At 39.9% G+C, this 13,971-nt stretch overlaps 1 protein-coding gene across 2 annotated transcripts in view; it reads right to left on the reverse strand.

Moving 5' to 3' along the window:
* Positions 1-847: 847 nt before the first annotated feature.
* Positions 848-13,971, reverse strand: part of zbtb16a (zinc finger and BTB domain containing 16a) — a 117,882-nt gene continuing 104,758 nt past the window's right edge. The window contains exons 6-7 of one of the 2 annotated variants that reach the window (XM_065286934.2): positions 9,408-9,575; positions 848-5,324 (exon numbers count right to left, since the gene is read on the reverse strand). In XM_065286934.2, the coding sequence (XP_065143006.1) occupies positions 5,095-5,324; positions 9,408-9,575 (398 nt within the window). In that variant the 3' untranslated portion in view covers positions 848-5,094. Of the gene's footprint in view, positions 5,325-9,407; positions 9,579-13,971 lie in introns of both variants that reach the window. The other variant, XM_065286933.2, reaches the window with a different exon arrangement.

The following is a 13,971-nucleotide window of genomic DNA, read 5'->3' on the forward strand; positions in this document are numbered from 1 at the left end:
GTTTTTAAAAAATCATGCACCTCACCTTTAATGGTTTTTATTATTTACTTCCTCGTGTCTTTCAAACCTCTATAAAATTTATTTATTTTCTGAAAGACAATCTTTCAAAATCTTTGACAGGTGCAGTCAGCGTTCACTTTGAATATCAAATGGAAAAACATTTTTGCCTTATGTTATACTTGGGATAGATCACACAGAAATGAAAATTATGTTATCATTTAACCACCTTCAAGTTGTTACAAACCTGTACACATTTCTTTGTTCTCCTGAACGCACAGTCAGATATTTGTAATCAAGCAGGAAAACGGAACACCACTGACTGCCATAGTAGGAAAGAAAAATGCTCCAGAACATTTTGGTTACAAAAATATCTTTGAAAATTATATCTGTAACAACTTGAGAGTGAGTAAATAATGACAGGTTTTGCATTTTTGGGAGATCTCTCTTTTAGCTATTCTTAACTGGGTATTTTTTTGTTCCACATAATTAAGTCCTCTGTACGGGTTTCGAAAGACATGAGGATGAGTAAAAGATGACAAATTTTATTTTAGGGTAAACCGTTTCTTTAAATCCTTATATTCATCCATTTAAAACGTTCATTATTTCCTATGAGTGGAACACATAAAAAGGCCAGACAAACTGATGTCCATTTTTTATTTTTTTGTTCTAACTGCAGATTTAAGGAATACAACTGAACATTGTTATTTTGAGACTCATAAATAAAAAAAACATACAAAAAACACTACAAAAACAATCTACTGTTAGTAGGATGTAAAAAATATCTTTCACCATTAAAGGCACAAAATTTACTTAGTGACAACACTGAGAAGAAACCTGCAGCATTCAGTCTCTTTAAATTCTTTATTTTTTCCACACTCCATCAGAGAACACTGAAATGTTACAAAGAGATGTGTCTGATCCTACACCAAAAGAAAGACTACGCCATCAGGAAACTGATGCCAGTATCTGCAGCACGAAACCCAGATAGTGCTACAAAAACACAGCATGTTGCTGAAAGAGACAAGAGGACCGTTGCAAAGCTCTAATGCAAATTAAAATTTGTACAATTGACAAAAAAACGAAACAAAATAATAATAATAATAATTGGGCACCTTCTAAGATTAGGCTAAGATTAGGTGCTGAGGTAGACGTAACTATAACAATTCAAATAATAATAACAACAGAACAAAAATAAAACGAAACCCCAGAAACAAAACATTATGTTCTTAAAAAGCAACTGGACTGGCACTTGTGCTGTCACAAAAAAATACAGGCAAGTCAGGGAAGGTGTAAAGAATAAAAAAAAAGAAAGAGAAGATATAGTGGGCAGAGAGAGAGAGAGAAAATAAAAAACTGCTTTATTACATAAAAAGCTTTGTTATGCTTGGTCCGACAGGGCAATTGGTCCTCAGTGCTAATATATAAAAAAAGACAATGTCTTGGTGCTTTGTTACTCAAACAGTTTAGTTTCGACCTCAATGGCACATGCATGGCAACACAGCATGAAATGGCTACTCTTTCTAGAACACCACACTGAAACACAGTGAGCCAACCCCAGGGATGCAATGATGACACTTGGCTTACTGTTTTTCTTTAAAATAAGTACTTTAACCAACAACTAAACATGTTAAGTAGGGGCAGTAAAATTGCATCAACAACCCACAGAATGTTACAGGGACGTTGTTGAAAAGTTTAATCAGCAAACCTGTTGCTGAGGCGAAAGACGAGAAAATGGAGTCAAAAGGAAGTTTGATAATCAAACAAAGATTTTTTTATCCCTCAAAGCAGGAGATTCATTGTAAAAAAAAAACGCACATTATTCCAATTTATGGAATGTTTCGCTCGTTTCATTTTTCATTTTTTTGAGCCGTGTATAAAACACTACATCGAATCATTTGACTGAAAAACAGACCAAATGATAATTATAAAAACAAAACTATTATCGACCTCACGTTGGATTGGCTTAGTCCCGTGCGGGGGAACTTGAAGTAAGGATACGCTATTCCAATCATCATCATCATCATCATCATGACACCCCTGGAGCCCTGAAGACACCAATAAACTTCTTTTGAAAATACAGAAACTAAGCAGATATATGTGGACAATTTGTTGAACAATTTCATTTAGGCACAAAGATATTACAGAAACATCATAAGAACATTGAGGGAAGAACTATATCAAAGCCAATATTTTTTTCATCACCATGAGAGAAAAGTGGCAATAGAATATGACTTACCGATTAGTGCATTTGACACTAATGTGCATCTCTCACATACACATACTCACACATACACACTCAAACATACACTATATGTGAAACCACATTCAAAGTAATAATACAAAAGTAACACAAACGAATTTAGAGAACAGTGACACCGGTATGTGACTTAATATCTCGTATTGTTGCCACAAACTCTGTTTTATCCATTTAACATTGGTTAACATTATCCATTTACAGAACAAAATATATATCTGTCTTTTCATGGAGCTACTCATTTTAAATTCTCACAGGGGGCAAAAGATCCCCAAACTCACAGTGTTTTCCAGAAAACAACGGCAAGACACGACAATTACATTTCCTGTGATGCGTCTTCACCATCCCTTCTTCTTCTTTTTTTTTTTTAAAGTCACTTCAAGTAAAAAAACCCAAAAAGTTGGCAACGTGATTGTTTGAGATGCCGTGTACAATGTAATTGATCATTGGTATCACATCATTTTTTGTTTTGTTGTTGTTGTTGTTGTTATTTTCACAAAGGAGAATGTGGCTGATTTAGTCCTTCACCTGCAATGTATTTGACATCCAGAAAGCAACATTTATCACTATAGGATCACACACGGTCCAACATTACCAAAGAGGAGCAAGGCAAACGATTCAAACGAGAGAATAATGATATAAAAAAAGAACTACAAAGTTTTGCCTCGCTGCAACCTCAACCAATGGAAAAAAGACCGACACTTAATACAAAAATATCACAATTTTATATATCAAATGGCCTCGTTGGCTCTTGCTCAGGACTACACTCATACAAAGAAACATGTCAACTGACAGGATTTAATTTTTTTTCTTCCTTTCGTCTTTGATTACCACTTGCAGTCCCAATTGTCCAACGCACAATGCACTGCTGCATATGACCTGTTCTTTGTGGTTCAAACTTGGCGAACCGTATTTTTTTCACATTACAAAACTACAATTCTATTCACATATTTTCAAGTTTATTGTTTTTTTCAAACTTTAAAGTACTACACTTCACTTGTTCCATATATTCGCCTCCCAGATCAACTTTGACCCCAAACATAAGGCTTTAAAAATCTGCTCTTAAGGTAAGGTTTACAGGGCTGGGGGGGTTCTCTCATAGGTAAAGTTATGACTTTATAATCACTTTCCTATTACCAGTTCGAGTAAATCTTACCCTTGCTTACAAACGTGAACACTCGAAAGCATGAGATGAAGTTATATGCAAAACGCAAACACAAAAATGTGCTTTTGCGAAACGAAAAATGTCAAAACTTAGAGGTAGCTTACAAATATGACCGAACCCACAAGCTCTTTAACAAGCAGGGTTAGTAAATAAAAAATAATACCAAATTTGGTAAGATTAATGCAAAACGAGACAAAAAACAAAAACGTTAACGAAAGACAAATATCTCTCTCAACTGTGGCACTTAATTTCTTAAGTACTTAAGCACACGCTGCTTTCAAATCTCCCCTGCTCAACATAGCAGAAAGACAAACAGCAAGCAAACAATCAAATATACACAAAAAAAAGAAACGAAACACTAGCACATGAGGTCACAAAAACGAGGTAATTCAAGTACGATGTGCTAAAACCGAGGCGTATAAGGAAACACAGACAAAAGCAGAGGAACGCGAACCAAAGAGTCGATCCGGTCTGTTCTTTCATTCAGGACACGTTTCGTACTACGTTATCACTGTGTTACCGATCGTTCAGATATGTGCGAACAAGCCCCGCATGTCACACTGCTGTTTTGTCTCTAAGCCACTGACACAAGCAGCTTCAGTCATCATTTTGGTCTCTATAACAACAGCATAAACAGTTCATTAGATGTCTAGTGTCCAGTAATGAATGTTCTGTATGTATTGCCAAGTTATTCAGTTCAGACGTCGACTATAGTGATTACTTTGCGTCAAACTGATTCTCAGACCAGTCGTGTGCGTACGAAACATGAGTGGAGGAAAACAGAAGCGAAACAGATAATGTCGATTTTACGCTTGACGAACATAAAGCGTTATTTTGGAAAATAAAAGCATCAAACAGAAACTGTCGTCGTAAATTTAGCTTGTTATACGCGTGTGAAGCAACGAGTCTATGCTGGAGATTATGAAACCAAAAAAAAAAAAAAAGAGTAAAATGACATTGATGAACAGATTTGTACGGTGGTTAAACCAATAAGCCCTTAATGAATGTGAATCATATGGGAGGGATCTCTACCCACTGAGTGTTTGGCTGGGCATCATCAATATGCGTGAAGCTTATGTCCCAGTTCACAGTAATGTCTTTGATGAACATGGCTATTCGTATTTATCAGATCTAAGTGCTTTTAGGCATCAACTTTTCTGCTGTGATCACTCTGATCAGTCAATACAGATAAAAAAGCAGAGGCTACTGTGTCTTATTTACACTAACACAGTGAAAGAGACTGCATTATACTATCATGTACCAGGAGAGGGCGCCCTTTCAAAGAGTCGCTCTCGGTTGGTGCAATTGTTGCTGAAGTGAGAGAATTATGATTGATACGACTTTTGATATTTGGATATATTGGATTTTCTGGGACATAACGTGATGCCTGGCATATAATGAAGACTTCCCATATGATCCGTGAAAAACACTTACGACACAGAAATGACTGACGAGAGGGTAAGATTTTGTTTCACATTGTCTTTCTACTTCTTGTCCTTTTTCGTTCTGCCCAGCCCAGCCCCTTGGATCAATGTGCCCATTTGCTTTCTCTGTGCATTTCCTCTTCAGTGACAAACTGACTGTGTTTTCACGCTACCTGCCATCACGACAGGCGTTCAACAACCCATCCCACCCTCCCGCCTCCCTCTCAGGCCGGGCACGGCCCGCTCCCCTCTCAGACGTAGCAGAGGTACAGGTAAGTCTTCTCTATCCTCCAGTCTGGGGGGATGTCTTCTGGCTTGTGGCCCTTCATGTGCTTCTGCATGGCGGAGAGGCTGGGGCAGTATTCCAGGCAGATGGTGCACTGGTACGGCGAGGCTCCGTTGTGAGTGCGCAGGTGTTTGATCATGGCCGAGTAATCCCTGGAGCGCTGGTGGCACAGCTTACACTCAAACGGCTTCTCACCTGCAAAGAAGAGAGAGAACATTAGGACATTGCAGGACACCTGACTTGTACTTTATCTTGACTATGTTTTTATGTACTCTGATGGTTTCACCGGCATTTTTGGGTCCAACTTTATATAAAGTGTGATTAAAGGGATAGTTCACCCAAAAATGAAAATAATGTCATTAATGACTCACCCTCATGTCGTTACAAACCTGTAAGACCTCCGTTCAACTTTGGAAACACAGTTTAAGATGTTTTAGATTTAGTCCGAGAGCTTTCTGACCCTCCATTGAAAATCTATGTACGGTATACTGTCAATGTCCAGAAAGGTAATGAATACATCATCAAAGTAGTCCGTGTAACATCAGTGGGTCAGTTAGAATTTGTTGAAGCATTTAAAATATATTTTGGTCCAAAAATAACAAAAATTATGACTTTATTCAGCATTGTCTTCTCTTCCGGGTCTGTTGTGAACTGCGTGCATGAGACTACAGTGACGCTGCTAACGTACAACGCTGCTGATGTGTTAGCTGGTGCGCCCCAGCTTTTTTTTTCTTGCGCTGAGCTTCGTTTACAGTCTGAGGAATACGCACACTGTAAGTTTGAAAAAAAAATCTTCGCAAACATGTCTGAGGATAACACGTCAGCAGCGTCACTGTGCACGCGCATTTGCAACAGACACGGAAGAGATGACAATGCTGAATAAAATTTTAATTTTTGTTATTTTTGGACCAAAATGTATTTTCGATGCTTCAACACATTTTAACTGACCCACTGATGTCACATGACTACTTTGATGATGTTTTTATTACCTTTCTTGGAATGCACAGTAAACCGTACATACATTTTCAATGGAGGATCACAAAGCTCTCGGACTAAATCTAAAACATCTTAAACTGTGTTTCCAAAGATGAACGGAGGTCTTACAGGTTTGGAACAACATGAGGGTAAGTCATTAATGACATCATTTTCATTTTTGGGTGAACTATCCCTTTAAATACTATGTATTTACAGAACAAAAAAATGCATAAAATGTACAAAAATGCATGTAATGCATTAAATATAACCCTAGCCCTACATAAATCTTGCATTACTTTTAAGTATTAAAAAGTAACTGAGGTGCTCAGATGCCAAACGTCTCTTCTAGGAATAATGGGCATAAATCCCGGCATCTCTATGGGGGTTTTGCATCAGAGTTCTTTAATTACACGTTTGACCAAATCCCTAACCCTGATTCCACCCGTAACCCTAAACCCTCCCAGAATACCACACATTAACACTATTTTAGTGTATCTTTGTTACATGTAATAACTATAGTAATAACAGTAAATTATGCTTATTACATGCAAATAACCCAATTCTAACCCCAAACCGAACCCTATAGTAATTACAGTACATGTTGTAAATCATTATTACTAGGGATGAACCGAATATTTTTTGGGTTCGGCCGAATCCGAAAACGAATCCTACTCGCATCCTTATTCCATTAACACAGTAAAACACATCAATGAAGTAAACAACGTCCACAGCAGTGTATTTTTCATTTTATTTGATTTTAACTGTAAAAAAAAAGGATAGGCAGCATTATGCCAGGATGAAAAGTGGGAAAAACTATTTTGACAATTACCATAAGCCTATGCATAATGAAAGCGATGCGGTGTGATGCGCTAGTTTCTTCCAGGTGCGTCCACGAAATGTGAACCGCCCCTTAGGCTCATCGGAAAAAAAATGCTTATCTCCACGTCAGCACCCAATGTGTGTAATCAACGGTTGTGTGACGTCGACCAGCGTAGCGCAAACCTAGGGTTCAGTTCGGTGGAAAAAACTCTAAGATTCTGCCGAACCCGAACCCCATCACAAAGCCCAGTATTCAGCCGCATCCCTAATTATTACTCGGTACTTAAATGTAAAAATACACCATAACAAGGACACTGTAAAATAAATTGTAACCCAAAACACATTTACACAATACATACGATATTATCATCTAAGAACACAATGGTTAGACACCTAATATAAAGTTGGAACCATATTTGGTAACTGACAGGAAAATGCATTTCTGTATTGACCTTCATTGAGAGCTACAGGACAGGACAGTTAGTACTGTAATGATTAACTACACTGAAAGGATACAAGAGGAGGTTAAAGTATCAAGAATTTATGCTAAAATGTACAAAATTGTACATGTAACTAAAGTTTTTCTTTAAATAATTTTTTAACATCCTTTCACCCTCACTACTTCCTTTTTTAATAGTCCTGTGGCGTGAAAATGAATTTTTAAAAGTATAAATTTCCAATGCAGTAGTCTCTTAATTAATATGAATGAGGTCATAAAAGCAGCAGGCATATTAATTATAAAATAATTATCAAAATGCTGTTTTGCTTGTATTAAAATGTCAACTACCCACATGCGGAGATAACTAATTAGTGCAAAGACAAGCATCTCTATTACTTTGGCTCACACTTGGGGTTAAAGATTTCAAAACCCTTAACTTAAGTAATAAAAGTTAGTTGCAAAATGGCACCAGCAGCTTGCCAGAAAAAGGTGCACTATTACTTTTCTGAGCAATTGGACTTTAGATATTAGTCTGATGGATGAATAAATCCTGTAGATTTATAGTGATAGAGGGGTCCCTGCCATATCTAGAGGCCAAAATATCATTATGGTGGGCTGTTTTAATTTGGGCTGTAAGCAACCATCTAGCATTGATCGAAAACCTACTCAGAATACCCCAGCAATAGATCAAGTACTGCGAGAAAGGAGTACAACAGCATAGCCCAAACTTTTATACAGGTATACCATTCACACTTCCTTTAAAAGAAAAGAAGTAACATATCAAATACGTTTATTACCAATAAGTGGATCAGTATGGATTATAAGGGGATATGGATGTAATGAAGTTTTTACACCAAATGCTAATGTGTGTCTCCCATCAGCATCAAAAAAAGGAAACTTCTGAAAAAGGCAGCAATGAAAAGCAAAGCACATTTGGTCTGACAGCGGAAAATAAGTCATCTAAATGTTGACCTTTAAAAATGCCACTAGGGAAAAGCACTGACAAGTTGAGGATTGAACAATGCTCATGTTGACTAAAGGCATCCTGGGAATGCAAAGTATATATATTGTTTGCTCAGGACTATTTGTTTAACGGAGGACTAGAGGAACCTTGACCTATGTATCTCGACCAATGTCATGACCGTCTGCGTTTGCCTATGCAAAGACCCTAATGAGACGGTCATTAAAGTGTCGAGACTGCTGTTGTAGACACACGTGTGGTCGGTGTACTTTAACTGCACTGTAAACAGGGCAACCTCAGATAACCAGGCAATAATGAATTGCAAATGGAGCTTAGGTATTGATTGGCCATTGACAAAACTGGGGCTGCCAATGTTGACGCTTCATCAAGCGTCTAGCTTTTGCGTGCGGTGGCCTGACTGCCGGCTTGTCGTTGTTCTTGTTATCTCTGGAGCTCGGCGGTAGCCGCCTAACCCCCAACCCACCCCAAGAGAAAGCCAATTATTTGACAGCCTTTCTTGATAGTGTGGCTTAACAGCATGGTTTTTGAGTGGCAGAGAGGTGGGGAAGGTCTGGTGGCCGTCACGTGCATCTAAGAAATCTGGTCTCTACAGTATGGTGCTAATCCCCTCGTCAAAGAGTGAGCTGACAGCACTGGAAATGGCCCGCCCTTTGGTGAGGGCTTTAGAGAGAGCTAAGACCCAAGAATCAATCAGATATCACCTTAACAAGAGCAAAGCGGGTCTTTGCGCAGGTCTGATTCAACAATGCTCATGTTTGAAGCCTAAGGGGAATAAATTGAGGTATGGCAACTGCTGTAGACTCAATCTGAAGATCTGATACAGAATGATGCTTCCCTGCTGAAAAGGACATTAGGGTGCCCTTGACCACATTGGGTGTATATCTGAATCAATTGGTGCTGGAACAGCATTCATACTGAATAAATCACACCTACACATTAATCAATCAGAGTTAGGTTATTTTCCTATCATTTCCTATCATCTGATTTTAGGGGCTTGTATTAAACCACAGCATCTCTTGACCTCTGCTGTTTAACTGGATGAATATTAAGCAGCACACGATACCTGTATGGACACGGTAGTGGGTCTCCAGCTGGTGTTTGAGGCTGAACTTCTTGCCGCAGCCGTTACATTCATAGGGCTTCTCTCCGGTGTGGATGCGTTTGTGTCCCTTCAGCGTGCTCTCATCTCTGAAGCAGCTGCCGCAGAACTCGCACTCGAACGGATGGTCACCTGCTGGACAGAAGCCCAATTATAGTGTGTGTTTGTATGAGAATCAGGTTTGAGCTTAAATGAAGTAAGAACTGTGAACAGCTGGACAAGTCGACAACTCAGGTGCTATAAGCAGCACACGGCCATAGTTTTCACACAAACAGTGCAAGGACTAATGACTGGTAGTTGTCATGCACTCAGTTACACTGCACATCAATAGTAATGAGATAAACATACAAAAATGCAAATGACTTTATAAAAAGGTCTGAGGAATGTCTGATGAAGAAAAGAGACAAAAACACAGACAAAGAGACACATAAATAAATACATAAAGACAGACAATGAAAAATGGACAGACACTCAGATGAGATAAAAGAAAGACAGAGAGAGCCAGACAGACAAGCGAATAGAAAGGAGAAAAGAAAGACAGACTCATCTTTGTTCATGTGCCTTCGATTACAGGTGATTGGATGGTTATGGACTATATTGTTGTGTTTATTGTGTATTTATTCTTAATGCTGTATTTTTATTGTCTTTACTGGACTTCTGTTTTTTTGTACAGCACTTGGTCAGCAACAGATGTTTTAAATGTGCTTTATAAATAAATTGAACATTAAACATAGAAAGACAGACAAAACACAGACAGGCAGAAAGACAAAAAGATGGGCAGACAGACATACAGAAAAACAGAGGGGCAGAAAGACAAACAAACAAACAGATGGGCAGACAGAAAGACAGACAGAAAGAGCCTATGATGGCAGACAGACAGAAAGAAAACAGACAGAAAAACAGCCATCCGCTAGAAAGACAGGCAGACAGACAGAAAGAAAGAAAGAGAAGCAGACAGAAAGAGAGCCATCCGCTAGAAAGACAGGCAGACAGACAGACAGACAGACAGAGAGAGGCAAACGGGTAGACAGAAAGGACAACAAAAAGATGGGCAGACAGACAGGAAGAAAGACAGACATACAGAAAAACAGACGGGCAGAAAGACAAACAGACAGGCATCTGCCAGAAAGACAGGCAGACAGACAGACAGAAAAAAGACAGGCAGAAAAACAGACATACAGAAAGACAGGCCAACAGAAAGATGGGCAGGCAAACAGACAGGAAGGCAGACAGACAGAAAACAGACACACAGAAAGACAGCCATCCGGAAGAAAGACAGACAGACAGACAGACAGAATGAAAGGAAGACTGGCAGACAGACTGAAAAACAGATGGGCAAACAATCAAAAACAGACAGACATACAGACAGAAAACAAACGAGCAGAAAGACAGACACACACACACACACACACACACACACAGAAAGACAGACAGAAACATAGACAAACAGACAGAATGACAAACAGAAAGAGAAGCAAATGGGCAAACAGACAGGCAGAAAGACAGACAGGCCGACAGAAAGACAAACAGACAGGAAAACAGACAGCTAGAAAGACAGACATACAGAATGACAGGCAGACAGAAAGATAGCCACCCGGAAGAAAGACAGGCAGACAGACAGACAGACAGAATGACAGGCCAGCAGAACAGAAAGATGGGCAGACAAACAGACAAGACGACAAACAGACAGATAAAACAAACGGGTAGAAAGACAGACATACTGAAAGACAGCCATCCGGAATAAAGACAGACAGACAGATAGTCAAGCAGATGGGCAGACAGACAGACAAAAAGACAGATAGGAGACAGACTATGGTCAATGATCCGAGCATAAGTCTTGTGTCTCATAAAGCAAAGTAAATGGCCTATAATATTTATTTTAAATCAGGCAATTACTGTACAATCTCTCAGGACAATCACCAGTGGTTTGTTACAGGTCATCTTTTCAATAGTCTCCTGTCTTCTTTCAGTGTAATGGATATTCAGAGGTCAGTAATCAGTGATATTATGATATGCGTGGGGGGGGGCTTCTTTTTTCTGCTCTCCCCGCTAATTGCGTTTCTGTGTGTCACTATCAGCTAACCATACATCACCCTCTGCCTTTACAGATGCAAGACTTCACCAGGCGTGTAATGTTCCCCATATTTAATGCGTTTCACTTCTGTGCTGAGGGTTTAAGTCATCGTCTATGACCTACGCGTTTCATTATCTGGCTGTCCGAGCGGCACCGTGCCTGGGAATAAATTGCATTTCTCGTTATGTACTGTCATGCTCAGACACTCGCTGCTTCCCTTTACCAGACAATGTCAATTTCCTCAGGCACGTTTCGCCGGGAGACGTAGCTAAACGCTTCGCATTTACACGCCTGCTCAGGCTTCACCGCCTTCCGTTTGGCAGTAATGGGAGAGAAAAAAGTGTGGGGGGACTTAAACAAAATGTAAAAATGTGCATTTCACGAATCAATAAAAGTGGCAGTATTTATTTGTCTGCATGAAGTTATCAGCCGTTTCCGCTGTTAAAAAAAATTGCGCTTCCAAATGTCCTCTCCGCAGTAGAGATCACAATCCATCACGCTGTGTGACGGCTCTCCGGCACGCCACGAGAATAGTAATCGAGCGAAATTCACCTGACTTTAATTGCGACTAAACCTGCTTCAATCAAACACATCTGCACTGGATTGTTGGTAAAAGCATCTTTTATCTTTATTTGACTAATTAAGCCACGACGGCTTCATTCCTACACCGACAGGCACAAATTTACATCGCAATACTTGTTGAGATTTTTTTCAAGCTACCTGTTATGTAAATGCAACGTCTCTCTGCTATAAACAGAAAGCTATCCGCTTATCAAATTGCATTTGGCGGCTTTGCTTTGTTTGGAATACATTAAGCTCCGAGGCAGTAAAGATACAAGGTGATAGATCAAGATGCTGTCGCTGAGCGCGTGTTTCTCTCTGTCTGCAAGTCTGGTAGCTGCGAGGCACAAAGGGGACCGAAAAGACATTTGCGAGACTCGGGGGCTGCCACCTGCGTCTCAGTGCCCCAAGGGACCGGTGTGGTGGTGTACCTGGCCAGGGTCTGTGGGCACTGCCTGCTGCCAGGCAGAACCGAGGCTTATGTTAAGGCAGGGGCCGAGTTCATTATGCTCTAAGCAGCGTAAATCAAGGATCCATCACTGCCAGGGTCTCGGCTGGCCTGCGCTATCAAACACAGCTGCGAACACAAAACACCCGCCGCAGATGGAAAATAGGCTCCCAATAAAACACAAGCACAGAACAACAACGGAATATTAACAAGGCACGGCCAGCAGCGTACAGGATCGGGGGGTGGGGGGTCTGCCATGATTATCAGCCTTAATGGATGCCAGCATTCGCTCACACTGCGTGCGCCTGTAAAAACACACGTGTAAATACATTCAAGAATAGAGATTCAGAACACAATCACGCTCTGAAATTGTCAAAATGAGATTTTATTTAAGTCATACCTCAATCTGTATTGCATCAGCATTTAAGTTGACGTATGACTCAAATAAAAGCTCGCTACTATGTTAAAAAAACTGTGCGGGGTAGGAATTTGGTGATTTCATTTATTTGGGGCTCAAAATGGCAAGGGACTAAAATTAATAGTTAAGCGCAAGCAGAAATTGGCTTTGGCAGGTAAATGAAACTAAGCTGCATGCCAGTTGGCCGGTAAATTTATTAGGACATGCTTCAAATTAAAATGTATGAATGAGAATCTTAATCTTGTTGATATTCCTGTTTTTGGGATAAAAACTGTAAACCATACAATTATCCCAGTTATGTTTTGTATATGCAAAGGAAAAAGTGAATAATCCTGTTGTAAGAGACGGAAAAAATATTGTTTAATAAAAATAATCCAAGCTACGGTTTCATTGCTAGTCAGAAATATTTATGTCTGGGTCTCATGAGCCCTGGGTTTGGTGGTGCACTTACAAAAAATAACTACAGTAAAGTAAAGCTTTCTATTGTTTCTTCAGAGGAACATCCGTGCGTTTATAACATCAGTGAATCTCATTCCAGCATTAAAAAAACCCACTGTGAACAAGATTAAGAAGATCAAAGGAGAATTAAATGCAAGCAGCGCGTCTTCCTTTTCTTGTCCCCTTTTATAAAAAACGAGACTTATTTTTGTTGGTTTTTGCGAGTCTTTCCTTTTCAGCTCTTTGACAAAAGCCCACACATCACATTAAACGGTTGCTTGCTAGCGCTCATTGTAATTTAATACACGCCTACAGAGAATTCGCTTCAAAATAATGCGCCGCTGCGTCACAGTCTCTCTCTCCCTCGGCCGTGTCTGCGACGAGGCAGGCCGTTGACATTTATGCATGCGGGCGGGAGCGTCGGCATGTCGTCTTCGATGTGTGGTCCGCCGTGGACGAGCGAGTACAGTAAGCGCTACGTCGCCCCGTACCCAATAAGGGCCGGTCGGGCCCATAAACAGGCGGGCTTTGTTCATCTCCCCACTTTCGCTTCAAATATTCATCCCTGGCTTCGCAGAGTAAAGCGGCT

Source organism: Paramisgurnus dabryanus, chromosome 18 (assembly GCF_030506205.2).
Source record: "Paramisgurnus dabryanus chromosome 18, PD_genome_1.1, whole genome shotgun sequence".
Classification (NCBI taxonomy): Eukaryota; Metazoa; Chordata; class Actinopteri; order Cypriniformes; family Cobitidae; genus Paramisgurnus; species Paramisgurnus dabryanus.